At 35.5% G+C, this 14,552-nt stretch overlaps 2 protein-coding genes across 2 annotated transcripts; one reads left to right on the top strand and one right to left on the bottom strand.

Annotated features, from left to right (window-relative positions):
* The first annotated feature begins 2,859 nt into the window (after positions 1-2,859).
* On the top strand, positions 2,860-6,242 carry LOC132631903 (tubulin beta-1 chain). The gene is made up of 3 exons (XM_060347638.1): positions 2,860-3,392; positions 4,146-4,415; positions 5,298-6,242. Exons 1-3 carry the CDS (start codon positions 2,999-3,001, stop codon positions 5,975-5,977), a joined length of 1,344 nt encoding a protein of 447 aa, XP_060203621.1. The 5' UTR covers positions 2,860-2,998; the 3' UTR covers positions 5,978-6,242.
* A 932-nt stretch (positions 6,243-7,174) lies between these two features.
* LOC132631902 (probable CoA ligase CCL9) lies at positions 7,175-12,474 on the bottom strand. Its single transcript, XM_060347637.1, has 4 exons — positions 12,164-12,474; positions 10,649-11,696; positions 8,853-8,956; positions 7,175-7,619 (listed from the first exon to the last, which is right to left on the bottom strand). Exons 1-4 carry the CDS (start codon positions 12,362-12,364, stop codon positions 7,401-7,403), a joined length of 1,572 nt encoding a protein of 523 aa, XP_060203620.1. The 5' UTR covers positions 12,365-12,474; the 3' UTR covers positions 7,175-7,400.
* Between the last annotated feature and the right edge of the window lie 2,078 nt (positions 12,475-14,552).

Consider the following 14,552-nt stretch of genomic DNA (forward strand, 5'->3'; position numbering starts at 1 on the left):
AATGGAAAATCATTGTTGATCCCACTAAAATATAAAGAATAAATGAAAATCTACCATATTCCATAATCTATGCTGCTCCCAAGTCCCAACCATTGTCACATTAGGCCCACATTATGTAATGTGTTGGATCACTTAGCTCGTTTGATGAGGCTTGATTACCTGATTAATATAATCGAAATTTAACAAATATGAAATAACATTATATTTACTAATTAAAGCTCTGTATAATGAGTTCATGTTGGGCATAAATATATGTTCAAGAATCTTCTAGTCCATCTGAGTTAAGTACAAATGTACAATGGATGAGAGCATAAACGCCGCGAACATTGTCTAAAAGATACATGCTCGTAGGTTTTATCAGTAGGTGGAAAATGACGCTAAGGTTTAATCAAATAAAATTGTCAGAAGGGGAATTTACTGTCTTTCTGTCGCGATAATTATACATGTAGTAGATCAAATTGATGATTGTTAACATTTGCTTTGAAAAATATGCAATGCAATTTTAGGTAAAAACATGCTAAAGTTTGAGATATTGTGATACTCTCAAATTATATGTTTGCCTTTTTTCTCCGTGAAGTAGACATTCTTTTTGGCACGGAGTAGTTATTAGTATAAGGGGATATTTGACTAACTTTATCCTTATTTATATTTAAGTTATAATATCTCTCAATTTAATGTTTCCTTTATTTATGTCTCAACTCTATTAATGATAAAAATAAAGAAAAAATAATTAATCGCATTTTAAACTTCTAAAATAACAAATAATTTGAGATAATTATTTGTAGTAACCACAGATTATTTGAAATGGAGGAGTAAATTAAATAAACAGAAACAATTAAGGTTTTACTGGCTCGTTCATTCCATTAGTAGATTGATGAAATCTTGGGAATGTTGATATCCATGGTCGTTTATCTTTTTTCAACAATTAGTGAACCATAAATTGTTTCATCCAGCTGTTTTATTAGTGTTTTCACATGACTTCTCTCCTGTAATCACATGCCTCCTTTCCCACGCTTCACGTGCACGCACAACAACTAGAACCTTCCGCTTTTCCCATGTGAAAAAGCGCGTGTCACTCACACACGTCAAACCGGCGTGATTATAACATCCCAACTTTCTCCACATTTTATAACTTTTATAAGTACACCCCTATCAACGTTTCAAATCAATAGATATAAGGCTTAATACCCAGATGGATCTTTAAACTTGACATGTTTTGTAAGATAGGCATATAAACTTATAAGGTTACCAGATAGACACTTAAACTTACTCAAAGTGTATTTTTCAAGTTTTTCAGTTGTTTTGAAAACAAAAACTATATTTTTCAAACACTCACAATTTTCATGGCCAAACAAGCCCTAAATATATCACAAAATATTTTTTTTAAAATGCAAAAATAAGGCAAACGCATATACATGAGACTATAAATGTGCACTTAAACCAATAAAAATCCTTAAAAAAAGAAATTTCAAATTAAGAAATTTTTTTTTTTAAGGATTTTCTTCTCGACTTTACAGTTCTCTTAATTTGAAATTTCTTTTACACTTGAAATACTGAACTTAGAAATTTCTTAATTTGAAATTTCTTTTTTTAAGGATTTTTATTGGTTAAAGTTATTGTTTTTTAATTATTCAAGTGTAAAAAAAAATCCGAGTTAATTGAAAGCTGCAAAATTGCGATTAGCGAGTATTTATTGGTTTAAGTGCACATTTATAGTCTCATGTATATGCGTTTGCCTTATTTTTGCATTTAAAAAAAAATATTTTGTGATATATTTAGGGCTTGTTTGGCCATGAAAATTGTGAGTGTTTGAAAAATATAGTTTTTGTTTTCAAAACAACTGAAAAACTTGAAAAATACACTTTGAGTAAGTTTAAGTGTCTATCTGGTCACCTTATAAGTTTATATGTCTATCTTACAAAACATGTCAAGTTTAAGGGTCCATCTAGGTATTAAGCCTAGATATAATGTTGAATTTACTAAACACACCTATTTTGTTATATATATATATATATATATATATATATATATATATATATATATATATATATATATATATATATATATATATATATATATATATATATATATATATATATATATATTATTGAGTAATTTTTGAAGAGGATTACTTTTTTAATATTAGCGATATAATTCTAAGCCGACACTTATTTTGAGATAATTTTTTTTTACTAACGTGACATTTATTTTGGAATAGAGGGAGTGCCTATATAATTTGTCACATATATATAAATTGAGCAATTTTTGAAGAGAATTACTTTTTTAATATTAGCGATATAATTCTAAGTTGACACTTATTTTGAGATAATTTTTTTTTACCTAACGTGACACTTATTTTGGAACAGAGGGAGTGCCTATATAATTTGTCAGTAAATTTTATTTAGACACCCGAAAATATGATAATATTAAACACTTCTAACTCAAAAGCTTTTAAAAGTTTTTGCGTCTGTTTTCTACCACCCGTTGCATAAATAAATTAACAACTTAAATATGTTACTTTATTTAATTATACATTTTAATCTCAATAAGCCGTAAAACTTCATGTATGTTTCAATTATATGTAAATAATGAGGCATATTTTATGTTAATTAATTTATCTGCGTGATGTAAACTTTTAACAAATATGAGTAGAAAATGTCTGACAGGAATATTTTTTTCATATATTCTGATGCTTAATTAAAAAAAGGCCTAATTACTTCGATTATCCAACTAAAATTTACAAGTTTAAAGAATTGTCGTCTTGTTAATGTATTCAGCCTTTTATAAACTTTTCAAAATTCAAAATTCAAAATTCCCCCGAAAGAAAATAATAGTTGCCGTCTAGTTATAACGGCAAACAAACTCCGTTTTTCCGCACCGCCACTTCATTATAAAACCCCAACTCCTCTTTCCTCCATTTGCCCAAACCCAATTTCTCACTTCCACAGTAAACCCCATAAGGAAATACTCAATTTGTGGCGAAAACAAAGCAAAAAAAATGCGTGAGATATTGCACATTCAGGCAGGTCAATGTGGGAACCAAATCGGAGCCAAATTCTGGGAAGTTATATGTGCCGAACACGGCATTGATTCAACAGGAAGGTACAAAGGTGACAATGACCTTCAATTAGAGCGCGTGAATGTTTACTACAACGAAGCAAGTTGTGGAAGGTTTGTTCCACGCGCGGTACTCATGGATTTGGAACCAGGAACTATGGACAGTGTTAGATCAGGTCCTTATGGTCAGATATTCCGACCGGACAACTTCGTGTTTGGTCAGTCAGGTGCTGGTAATAACTGGGCTAAAGGACATTATACTGAGGGAGCGGAGCTTATTGATTCGGTTCTTGATGTTGTAAGGAAGGAAGCTGAGAACAGTGATTGCTTACAAGGTAATTTAATTGGATGTTGCTATTCGTCTTATATATGCTAATATTTGCTGCTTGAATTTAGGGGTCGCTTGGTTACTGGTTAGGAAGAAGTAAATTATTGATGTAGTATTGTGTTTCATAGTAGCATTTTTGTTGTTAGGTATAAAATTCAAGTACACCAAGTCACGCGTCTGGTTACAGCTCATAATTGTGCATAACTAATTATGAAGAGATTTTTATTTAATTTATGTAGGGTAGAAGATGGAATAACTAAAATCCTGCATAATTAATCCGTACATACGAATACATACACATAACTCTAACCAACAACCGAACGACCCCTTAGTGTCTTAGCATAGATTTCAATATATCTATACAGAGTTCACTCTCTCTTAAATTTTCGCGTCCTTGTGTTTACTTTCTAAACTTTTCGCGTAGCACTTTTTGATTCTATAAAAAGTAACTTATTTTGTAACTCATGGTACTCGGACGACGATGATCGGGCATTGTATGCAAGTGTCTGTGACTGTGTGCATGTTGCATGAAAGCAGGAACTAATGTTTATTTTGTAAAATAGTGCAATTTAGGGTTTAGATGTTTAGAGACTGATGTATTCATTTCCCTGTTTGAACAAACGTTTGTTAGGCCTCTAAGAGAGAAATGAAATTTGAGCTTGCTATAGTTTTGTTGATTATGTGTGGTAAATGGCATTGCATCCAAGTAAATTGTCTGTTTTGTAAAGCCTATGGACGTGGAATCTGTTTTTTATTTCAGGTTTTCAGGTTTGTCACTCTTTGGGAGGTGGAACTGGATCAGGAATGGGAACTCTCCTGATATCTAAGATCAGGGAAGAGTACCCAGACAGAATGATGCTTACTTTCTCTGTATTCCCTTCCCCAAAAGTTTCAGACACTGTTGTTGAGCCCTATAATGCTACTCTCTCTGTTCACCAGCTTGTTGAGAATGCAGATGAGTGTATGGTCTTGGACAATGAAGCTCTTTATGACATTTGCTTCCGGACTCTCAAACTTACTACCCCAAGCTGTAAGTTGTCTTCTTTGATCAGCAATAGTTTTTCTGATGCAACTTTACAGTTTGTGATATTTTGGTTCTTGTATTTCATGCACTACCTTTAGTTATAAAATGACCTATTGTTTACATTGAAAATGACAGCATGAAATGAAGGCATGATTGCCTTGTCTCTTGTTTTTTTATGTCTGCTATATATATCCTAGTTGTTCCTGAGCTTCTCATTCATCAGTATGTTAGATTAGAGTGGCTATTCAGTAAATCTTATAAAAAAAAAGACGTGGAGTGTTGATTCAGTTGATATGTATGCTTGTGATTAGAACAATGCTTCCTTCTTTTATGAAATTTTCTTAATTTATAAGGTCAGTCAGAGGAAACTCTGGGGGTGGATGGGATTATGATGTGCAAATTAGCTTACTTCCGGATGGTGGTAGTAAGATGAAGTGGTTAGGGTCTGATATTTGGGTTTAAACCAACCATAAATTAAGTTCATTGGAGAATTATCTGGCTTACTGAAAGTTATATTTTATCTGGAACTGTTGTTATGTGATGTGGCACTTATGAATAAGAATGGTTTATACCAATTAAAAAAGGAAAAAAAAAAGGAAGCTTGTGAAAGTAACATTGTCCATTTAACTGATGAACTCATGCAGCTGCTCAGCAACTGAGTGAAAGATTGCACGATATAGACGAAACCATATTTCATTGCATATGATTGTAGGCTTATGGCAGTGTGAACTCTGCATCTTTGTGCTTATCTTTTGTCTTTCTCGGTTCGTACTCACATATTACTTCTATCTGGGACTTGACATTCTGTTGGATTTGCCCTTTTTATATGATTGTATTATTATGTGAATATTTTTAGATTAATGTACTGACTCATGATGTTTGCCTCAGTTGGAGACCTTAATCATCTGATTTCTGCCACCATGAGTGGTGTAACTTGCTGCCTCCGATTCCCTGGTCAGCTCAATTCTGATCTCCGCAAGCTTGCTGTCAACCTCATCCCATTCCCTCGATTGCATTTCTTCATGGTTGGATTTGCTCCACTCACTTCTCGTGGGTCACAGCAATACAGAGCCCTGACTGTTCCCGAGCTCACGCAGCAGATGTGGGATGCAAAGAACATGATGTGTGCTGCTGATCCTCGTCATGGTCGTTATCTGACTGCTTCAGCAATGTTCCGGGGAAAAATGAGCACCAAGGAAGTTGATGAGCAAATGATTAATGTACAGAACAAGAACTCTTCCTATTTTGTGGAGTGGATTCCAAACAATGTGAAGTCTACTGTCTGTGACATCCCTCCAACTGGACTGAAGATGGCCTCAACTTTTATTGGCAATTCCACCTCAATTCAGGAGATGTTCCGTAGGGTCAGCGAGCAGTTTACAGCAATGTTTCGAAGAAAGGCTTTCTTGCACTGGTACACTGGAGAAGGTATGGATGAGATGGAGTTTACGGAGGCTGAAAGCAACATGAACGATCTAGTTTCTGAGTACCAACAGTATCAAGATGCATCAGCTGAGGAGGAAGGTTATGACTATGAAGACGAGGAGGAAGAAGGTCAAGAAGCTTAACTAGTTCAGTTCATGGAGAATTTGAGTGCTGTTATGCAGTCGTAGCACTGTTCATTCTTTTAAATCTTGTTTAGACCGAGTTTGGATTTTTGTTTTGCGTTTGACATCATGATGGGACAGTTCCTCAATCCCTTGTAGTTATAGTTGGTGTTGCTTCACATACCTATCACTAAAATCTAGCTCTTTGAATTGTATTAGTACCAATATTTTGTCTTGAGGGAAGTGTGGCTCAGCTCAAAAGAATATGAAATGTTACCTGTACAAAGTCTGGAGACTGCATTATGTTTTTGGTGTGACTAAGGCCCGTTTGGCCATAAGAATTATTCACTTTTTTCTTGAATTTTTTTTCACTTTTTTCCGGAATCAGCGTTTGGTCATGAAAATTCCAAATACAATTTGAAGTTGTATTCTGGAATTTGAAAAACTTGTACTTTTTTCACAACCAAAACAACTACATTTTAACAAAAAATACAATTTTAAAAACTATGGCTAAACACAACTCCAACTCCAAAATTCCCAAAAAAAAAAAAAAAAGTGAAAGTTTTTGGTTTCTATGACCGAATGCCTACTAAGATAGTTGTTAAGCCCAACTAGAACGACATATTTCTTTACGCAGCTGAGCTGGTGTTCCCTAGATGATTAGGCTGAGAGATCTTCTAGTTATATTTGGTGAGATTTAATTACCTATCGTCATATCATTAAGTGTGCACTTACAGTTCCAGATTTCTTGTTAAGGGTCTGAAACATTGTTTTGTATGGGTATTTGGGTGGGTGAGATGATTCTTTGTCAGTATTCTGCTGATGCAACTCAACAGTCCTAGTAATTGTGAAATCTACTCTTTCATTCTGTGTGTAGCAATATTTCGTGAAAAAGGGAACGCTCATTTGAAAGTATTTTCGTGTCCTCAGAGTGTTATGGTTTCGATTCACGGGGGCTCAACTATGAATGACAATCTTGTACAAGTCGCATTCCGTTTTGTTGAAAAATAAGATACTCTGACGATTGCTGCAATTTGTGTTCCCCAAGAGTTCTTGGCCACTAGGTCACGCGTTTACTTGGCTCGGCCAAGTATGGGTGGTCGTGGCTAATCAGGCAAGATGGAGTTTCTTTTGAACTTTTATAATTTAAACACTTTTTACATAACCAAAATACCTAAAAGATAATGACAAATACTTGTCCACGTTAAGGTTAGTAACTTAAAAGAAGGCATGCAAATGACACTTTGCAATACGATTGAAATAGAGGTCGTGCCTTACATCCTGATATGATTCCTAGAGAACACACTTGTGCCATTACTGAAAATCTAGAGCCACTGATATATTCTCGTGTCCCGATTTCTTGACCAAGTATTTACGTAACTAATATCGAAAAACATATTTTATTGTTAATAGGAGTAAGGACCGTATATAGCCAACAATTTTTCTACGCTCCAAATTTGGGGACTTTAGCAGTTGAAATCTGTGCAAGGAAGTGCTCTGCAACAAGTCGTCGTTGAATTTTGCCAGATGCAGTCTTTGGAAGAGAATCAGTCATGAAGACCTTCTTTGGGACCTTAAAGGCTGCCAGATTTTTCTTGCAAAATCTCAGCACCTCTGCCTCATCAATGTTTGACCCTTCTCTTGGAATAACTGCACAGTTTATCTGTCAAATATGAAAACATCTGATTTAGTCATCCATACGATGAGAATAACAAGAAATGAACTACAATATATGAAACGTTGAACAACCCATAAACACAGCCATAAATTGGTCGAAGATCATACCACGGGTTTGTGGGTTCAATTCACTAATTCAGTATTTCGGGATCAAGAACCCTATATAGATGTGCTAAAAATACAAATAACGTTAGATATACATTTCAACACCTATTCTTTCAACTCAGGATCAACAACATTTAAATCCACTGCTACATACTATGGCTTTAGAGACAATACAAAGGATAAACCAAGGGATATAGACTCAGGGGCGGAGGGAGGAAGGGTCAAGGGGGTTTTTCGCTGACAATTACATTGTCTATATATGGTTAAATTACCTTTTATGTATACATAGTAGACGTAGAACCTTTTTTTGTTTTGTTTCCTTAATAATCAAATAGACTTCTGTAACACTAATGAAATCTTAAGAAGTACTTGTGTTACTTTTTCATATTTTGAACCACCTTAGTGAATATCTTGGACTGGCTCAGCCACTATAGACTGTGAACCATTTTCTTTCCTCTTATAAAACCATCTAATTGTCTTCACAAGAGTAATTAGGTATTAATAGACGCATTTGGAAGGGATAGTTTAGCTTATGTGTCTCAACTCTCAACTGTCTTTGCAGTTAGAGCTACCTTACGTAGTTTGCCAAAATGCACTACCTAATTAATTTGTTGGCAATTAAGCTCTCTGCACAATGGCACTAAGAGCCCGTTTGAATTGGCTTATAAGTTGCTTATAAGCTGTTTTCAGCTTTTTTGAGTGTTTGGCTGGCCAGCTTAAAGTCATTTTATGCTTAAAATAAGCTCAAAAAAATAATTGGGCCCATTTGACTTAACTTATCTAAAGCAGCTTATAAGCTGAAAACAACTTATAAGTAAAAAAAAAAAAAAATTAGACTACCCAACTTATTTTTTTTTAGCTTATAAGGAAACAGCTTATAAGCATAAGCCTATCCAAACAGGCTCTAAAATAGAGAACAGGGCTCACATCACATGGAATAGGATACATGCAAATTAAAGAGAAATAAACGTATAACAGTAACAAATGAATATTTACATGTCCATATCACTCTTTACGTGCAATCAACTAGGACTGAAACAAACAAATGGAAATCTCCACTTCCCATTAATGCAAAGCGGGCCAATTAAACAAAAAATTGGAATTTTTCTCTTACCTCTTCACCATACTTGTCATCAGGAACTCCAAAAGAGACTGCCTCAGCAATTTCCGGATGAGAAACTAGTACTGCGTCCACTTCAATAGGTGATATTTTCTCCCCTGAAATTATAAGATGGGAAAACGTTTATAAATAAGCTGCTTCAAATATTACTATCTTAGTAGAGTTACTTCAACCCTCACATTCATCAGGGAAAACGTTTATAAATAACGAATAATAGTGCATTAGCTGCTTCAAATATTACTATCTTAGCAGAGTTACTTCAACCCTCACATTCATCAGCTCAGGATCTAGTACTACTTTCATAAAATCAACTATTGATTAAGACATGTTAAGCAAATATCAGAATACAAAGATTTGGATGTCTTCAACAATAATATTGAAAGAGCCTGCCCTTTCAATCAGACGTCAACTATTATTAACTTGGAACTTAGGTGGTAATAAGCTAGAAACAAAATCACTCAAAAGATTTAAGAATAGTTACATTGACAGCTTGTGCTTTTCAACATTTTAAAAGCTGATATTTTGTGTTGTGACATCGTAGAAGGCGTTAAAGTCTACTCTGTTCACATATTTTCAAGACTATGGCCGACGGAACTTGTTAACACATTTTCAAACACTATGGCCGACGGAATAACCCAAGTAAGGCGTTAAAAAGAATATAGAATAGCAGTCAAAATCATGAACCTAAAAGTGGCCTGCTGGTTACGTAAAGTAACATCTCACCCACGAAATATCAAAGCCAAGTTTGATTCAGTTATGCATACTGGGCCCACCAACTTGGCTTCATAACAAATCAAGATGATAAAATGGTGTATATCTACGGTCCACATAACATACTCCTGTCCCAAAAAAATTATCTTAATTTAACTTGACATAAAATTTTAAAAATAAAGGAACGCTTTTGAAATGTATAGTCCAAAATAAGTCTTAGATATTTGTGTGGTTGTAAATCATCTCATAAAATTAAATTATTTTTAAATATAGAAATGTGCCAATTTTTTTAGGACACACTAATAAAAAAAGTGAGACAATTTTTTGGGACGGAGGGAATATATCCAAGAAAAGTCTGTCTCCGCCATTAACTACCACCAAATTTGCTAAAGTAAAAGAATTTAAAAACTTGTACACCGATAATGTATAATTTTTTTACACTGTCATGTTAAGTTTGATTAACAGCTTCTTTTAATAACAAGCCTAAAGATAACCTGAAAAAATAAGAGTATACTCAGTTAATTTACTATAACCGGTTAGATTGCACAGATAGAATAAAATTCATGAGGGTGTTTTACTAAATTTATAAGCGGATCAAACTTATAAACATTTTGTTTTATCAATGTTTGGTAAACACCAGAAGTGCTAATAAGCTAAAACCAACCAAAAGTCACAAAGACGATCATACTTAACATATGATTTTAAAACTTTTAAGCATTTTTGATCTGACCAAACTTTTATAATATTATCCCTAATATCTTTTGTAATCTTCGAAATACTCCTCCTAAAACACAACTTTTAGTTCTATTTCTATTTTATTTTTGTCATTCATCAAAATATGTAACTGCTTATTTATAAAATCGATTTCAAGTACCTAATAATATTTTCAGCATATAATGCTTATCAACTATTTTTAATCGGCTAATCCAAATAGACTCTATATACCGTTGGTATAATATGTAGCTTAAATCCAAATAAAATTGTTTCCATAAACCTACTTTCATGTGATTGTTATCATGCATTTCATGAGGAATAGGGACACATAGATAACTAATAATGAAAGTGTAGGAGTAAGTTACCTCCACGGTTGATCAACTCCTTGATTCGGCCAACCAAATGCATGTATCCATCAGAGTCCAAATACCCCACATCTCCAGTATGAAACCAACCAAACTGGAAAGCTGATTTATTAGCCTCAGGATTATTCTTGTACCCTTTTGTGACATTTGGACCCCTAATACAAACCTCCCCCTTAGCATTAGCCCCTAGTACCACACCATTCTCATTCAATATAGCCATCTCTTGACCCACGGGTTTCCCAACTGACCCGGCTATATGCGGGCCATCCTCGGGTAACGGGTTCGAAGCCATCAAATGGGTCGCCTCTGTCATCGCATACGCCTCCAAAACAGGAGCCCCGAACGCTTCCTCTAACCGGGCCATCACGGATGGAGCCAGTGCTGCACTGCAGCTCCGAATGAACCTGAGCTTCGGGTACTCAGGTTCGGGTTTGCTGAGGTGGCGATCCAATAGAATCTGGTGAATTGTAGGCACAGCTGTGTACCATGTTGCATTGTATTTTTTCATGTCTGACCAAAAAGTTGAAGCTGAAAATCTCCCCGAAGCTGGAAGTGTCACGGATGCTCCGGCCCCGAGTGAGCTCAGTAATCCGGCAATCAACCCGTGAACGTGAAATAACGGTAATACAATCACCGTTGAATCCGAGTCCTTAAGCTTATACACGGATTTGATGTTGTTCACTGAAGATACCAAATTAAGCTGAGACAGAGGAACACCCTTCGGTCGGCTCGTTGTGCCTGATGTATGAAGGAAAAGTCCGATATCTGATGGCTCGTTAACGATTTTGGACACCGATTCAACGTTCGGTTCGGGTGGAGCAGGGGTGAAAGCAATATCAGATTCGGGTTGAGGCAGAGTTACAGTAATATGAAGGATTTTGAGCTTTGAAGCTGCTGTTTGAGCAGCTTCATTTCCTTCTTTTGAAGTTATTAAGAGTTTCGATTCAGAATCGGATAAATAGAACTCGAATTCCTCTGCCATGTACGCTGAATTCAGTGGCGCTACTGTGGCTCGAACTCGAATAACAGCCAAAAACATGATCACGAACTGTAAAACAGAATTCAATAGAAAATTAGTACTACTTTAATTAGGAAAATCTACAAAACTGACGAAATTCGCCTGGCCTGGTAAAACCACACGTAACTATTACTTTTCCGCTTTTTCGGGAGTTTCATATCCAATTATAAGTTAGCTTTCTTTTTCTATTCATCGTATCAAAACACACCTCGTGATCAGTTTTTATGAAAAGGAACAACTGATAGACGGATTTGTGAAAAGGAACAACTTATAGATGGAGTTTGAACTCGCGAAAAAATAATAGTTAAAAGTGTGTTTTTGATTATTATCTCTTGAAAAATCAAATCTTGATTATATCACAAAACTAAAACAAAACCTCCGCTTTATTTTTCCAATTAACGTAAAAAAAACCGTGTTTTCATTTTTCTTTCAGATTTCGTGACGTTTCTGGACGTAACGTAAGATAAAAATAAAGGGAAAGGGAAAAGAAATCAAACCTCAATGGTATTGGGGAAGGTGAGAGCAACGACATCACCGTGATTAACACCGGCAGATAAAAGCTGAGCAGCGGCACGTTCAACGAGTTCTTGAAGGCGTGCATGACTGATATCAAACTTGCCTGAAGTAGAAATCGCACGATGAGATGGGAATTTTTCAGCAACATGTTTCAAGAATCCAGTGAGCGTCAAATTCTCCATACCGAATAACAGAATAACAAATAATATTATTTATTTATCTTAGAAGATGATCACAATTTTAATGAAATGAAAGAATAGTAGAGAAGATTGAAATGGTGGTGAAGAATGAAATGGGCGGTAAAGGTATATATAGAGTGGAGGCGGTGATAGGAGGTATGGGAAGTTGGAAGGAAGTATCAGCAAAAACCTTTTATGTTGGGGTCGGTGTATGTGAGACTAAGGGAGGTGGCATGACAAGTGGCAGTTGTTTTGACCTTTTTTGGGGGAGGACTGAATGGCACACTCCTCAATCCTCTCATCTAGGATTACGTGGCTTTTTTAACGCGCCTCCTTTTTTGTTTACTTTCTTCATGGAAGTTATCTTGTAAGGATGAACTGGATTTTTGTAGGTTCGGAATCAAAATGCCCCCGAAAAACTTTTTTTAAATCAAAATACCCTAATAAAAAAATAAATTACTAAAGTACCCATAGCGCAGTATTTGCTATAGCACTAACTGCGACAGAGCAGTTAAGTGCTATAACGCAGTAAAATAATGCGCTATCCAAAAGTGTCTCTCACCTATAACACATTATTTTACTGCGTTATAGGACCTCCCCATTCCAACCACTTTCACTCCTCTTTACGTAGTTTATTTTTTTTACGTAGTTTAGCCGTATATTAATCATGCTTTGAGACTCCGAAACTTCAATATTTTTTTTATAAAACTCTAGTTATATTTGTACAATTAATAAAATAGGCTCAACACATCAAGAATACGTGATACTTTTGATTGTCGTTTTAGTAGTTGAAAAGTGCTCGAAGTCCTTTTTTGTTTGAAGACTTGTAGTCATTAGCTTTAAGTTATTTATCTTTTAGGGTTTCGTCTTATTTTTAAATTAATGCTTAACTTTATTTCAAATGTGTCACGTTTTTTTAATTATCAATTTAGGATGTGAAACTATAAACAATAATAAAGACTAATGATAATATTTATAAATATGCAAAAAATATATAATATTTACGATAAATTGCACAACACTAATGTAAATACACTATCGAGGATGGGTCCCACATGTAGTATGCCGGAGACTATCTCTAGGCCGAAGGCTCATACCATCCCCACCGCCCTCGCCATCGTCTCCGTCGCCCTTTTTCCTCTTAATAACCGGGCGTTCCAAGTCATGATCATCTCCTCTTCCCCTAGCCCTTGCGCCCTTAACTAGAACGTGCTTCTTCTTGGGATCTTGTCCCGCCAGCACGCTCAGAACCTCAGGCTGAGCTGGGTCTGGAAACTCGACCTCTTCCTCGTCGGGAGTCGCCACCGCAGGCGCCGAAAGATGAACCTGAAAAGTATATAAATATTAGTACCATTTCTTATTTATATTGAATACATTAACGTTATTTATTTAATCAAACTTGTGTGTCAACGGCCCCTGAGAAGGCTCCTGAGATGGGTCTGTAGGCTCCTGAGATGGGTGTAATGGTGAAGATGAGGTAGTCTCCTGGACGAGATGCTGTTCGAAGTCCAAGTAAAGGTTATAAAAATTAAATAAATATTTACCTTATATTGAATAAAATTAGTTTTAAGTAAAAAACTTACATGCGCCTCGGTAGTCTCATGAGAAGACACCTCTGCCTCGGCAGGCTGATGAGAATGCTCCGGAATGGGCAGCTCCTGTGGACCCACTGGCGCTGAATCCTAAAATATGAAAAAAATGAAATAATAAGTACTTTAAATGATCAAATATGTATATTAAATATTGACCTTATATTGAATAAAACTAATTTTAATTAAAAGCTTACATGTGGCTCCACAGTCACATGGGAAGACATCGCTGGCTCGGCAGACCCATGAGAAAATGCCTGAGTGGGTGGCTCTAGTGGACCCGCTGGCGCCGAATCCTAAATTATAAAATAGTACTAAATAATGAGTAACATATATATATATATTTAAAATAAATAATTTAAATGAACAAATAAGTATTTTAAATACTAACCGGGATAAAAAACTCATCGAAGTCAAGAATCCGGGCTCCCTCTAAATTCCTCACAGGTCGTTCATCAGCTAATGAAGCGCGTAACGCCGCCCAATCAACGTTATCACGCTCCTCCATGTATGCATTCTGGCTCGGCTGTGATGAAGACCCGAGTATCTCAGCAAGTAAGAGCGTCGGCGTAAACGTAGGTGAGTCCCCAGGTGAGCTGCCA

Source organism: Lycium barbarum, chromosome 3 (assembly GCF_019175385.1).
Source record: "Lycium barbarum isolate Lr01 chromosome 3, ASM1917538v2, whole genome shotgun sequence".
NCBI lineage: Eukaryota > Viridiplantae > Streptophyta > Magnoliopsida > Solanales > Solanaceae > Lycium > Lycium barbarum.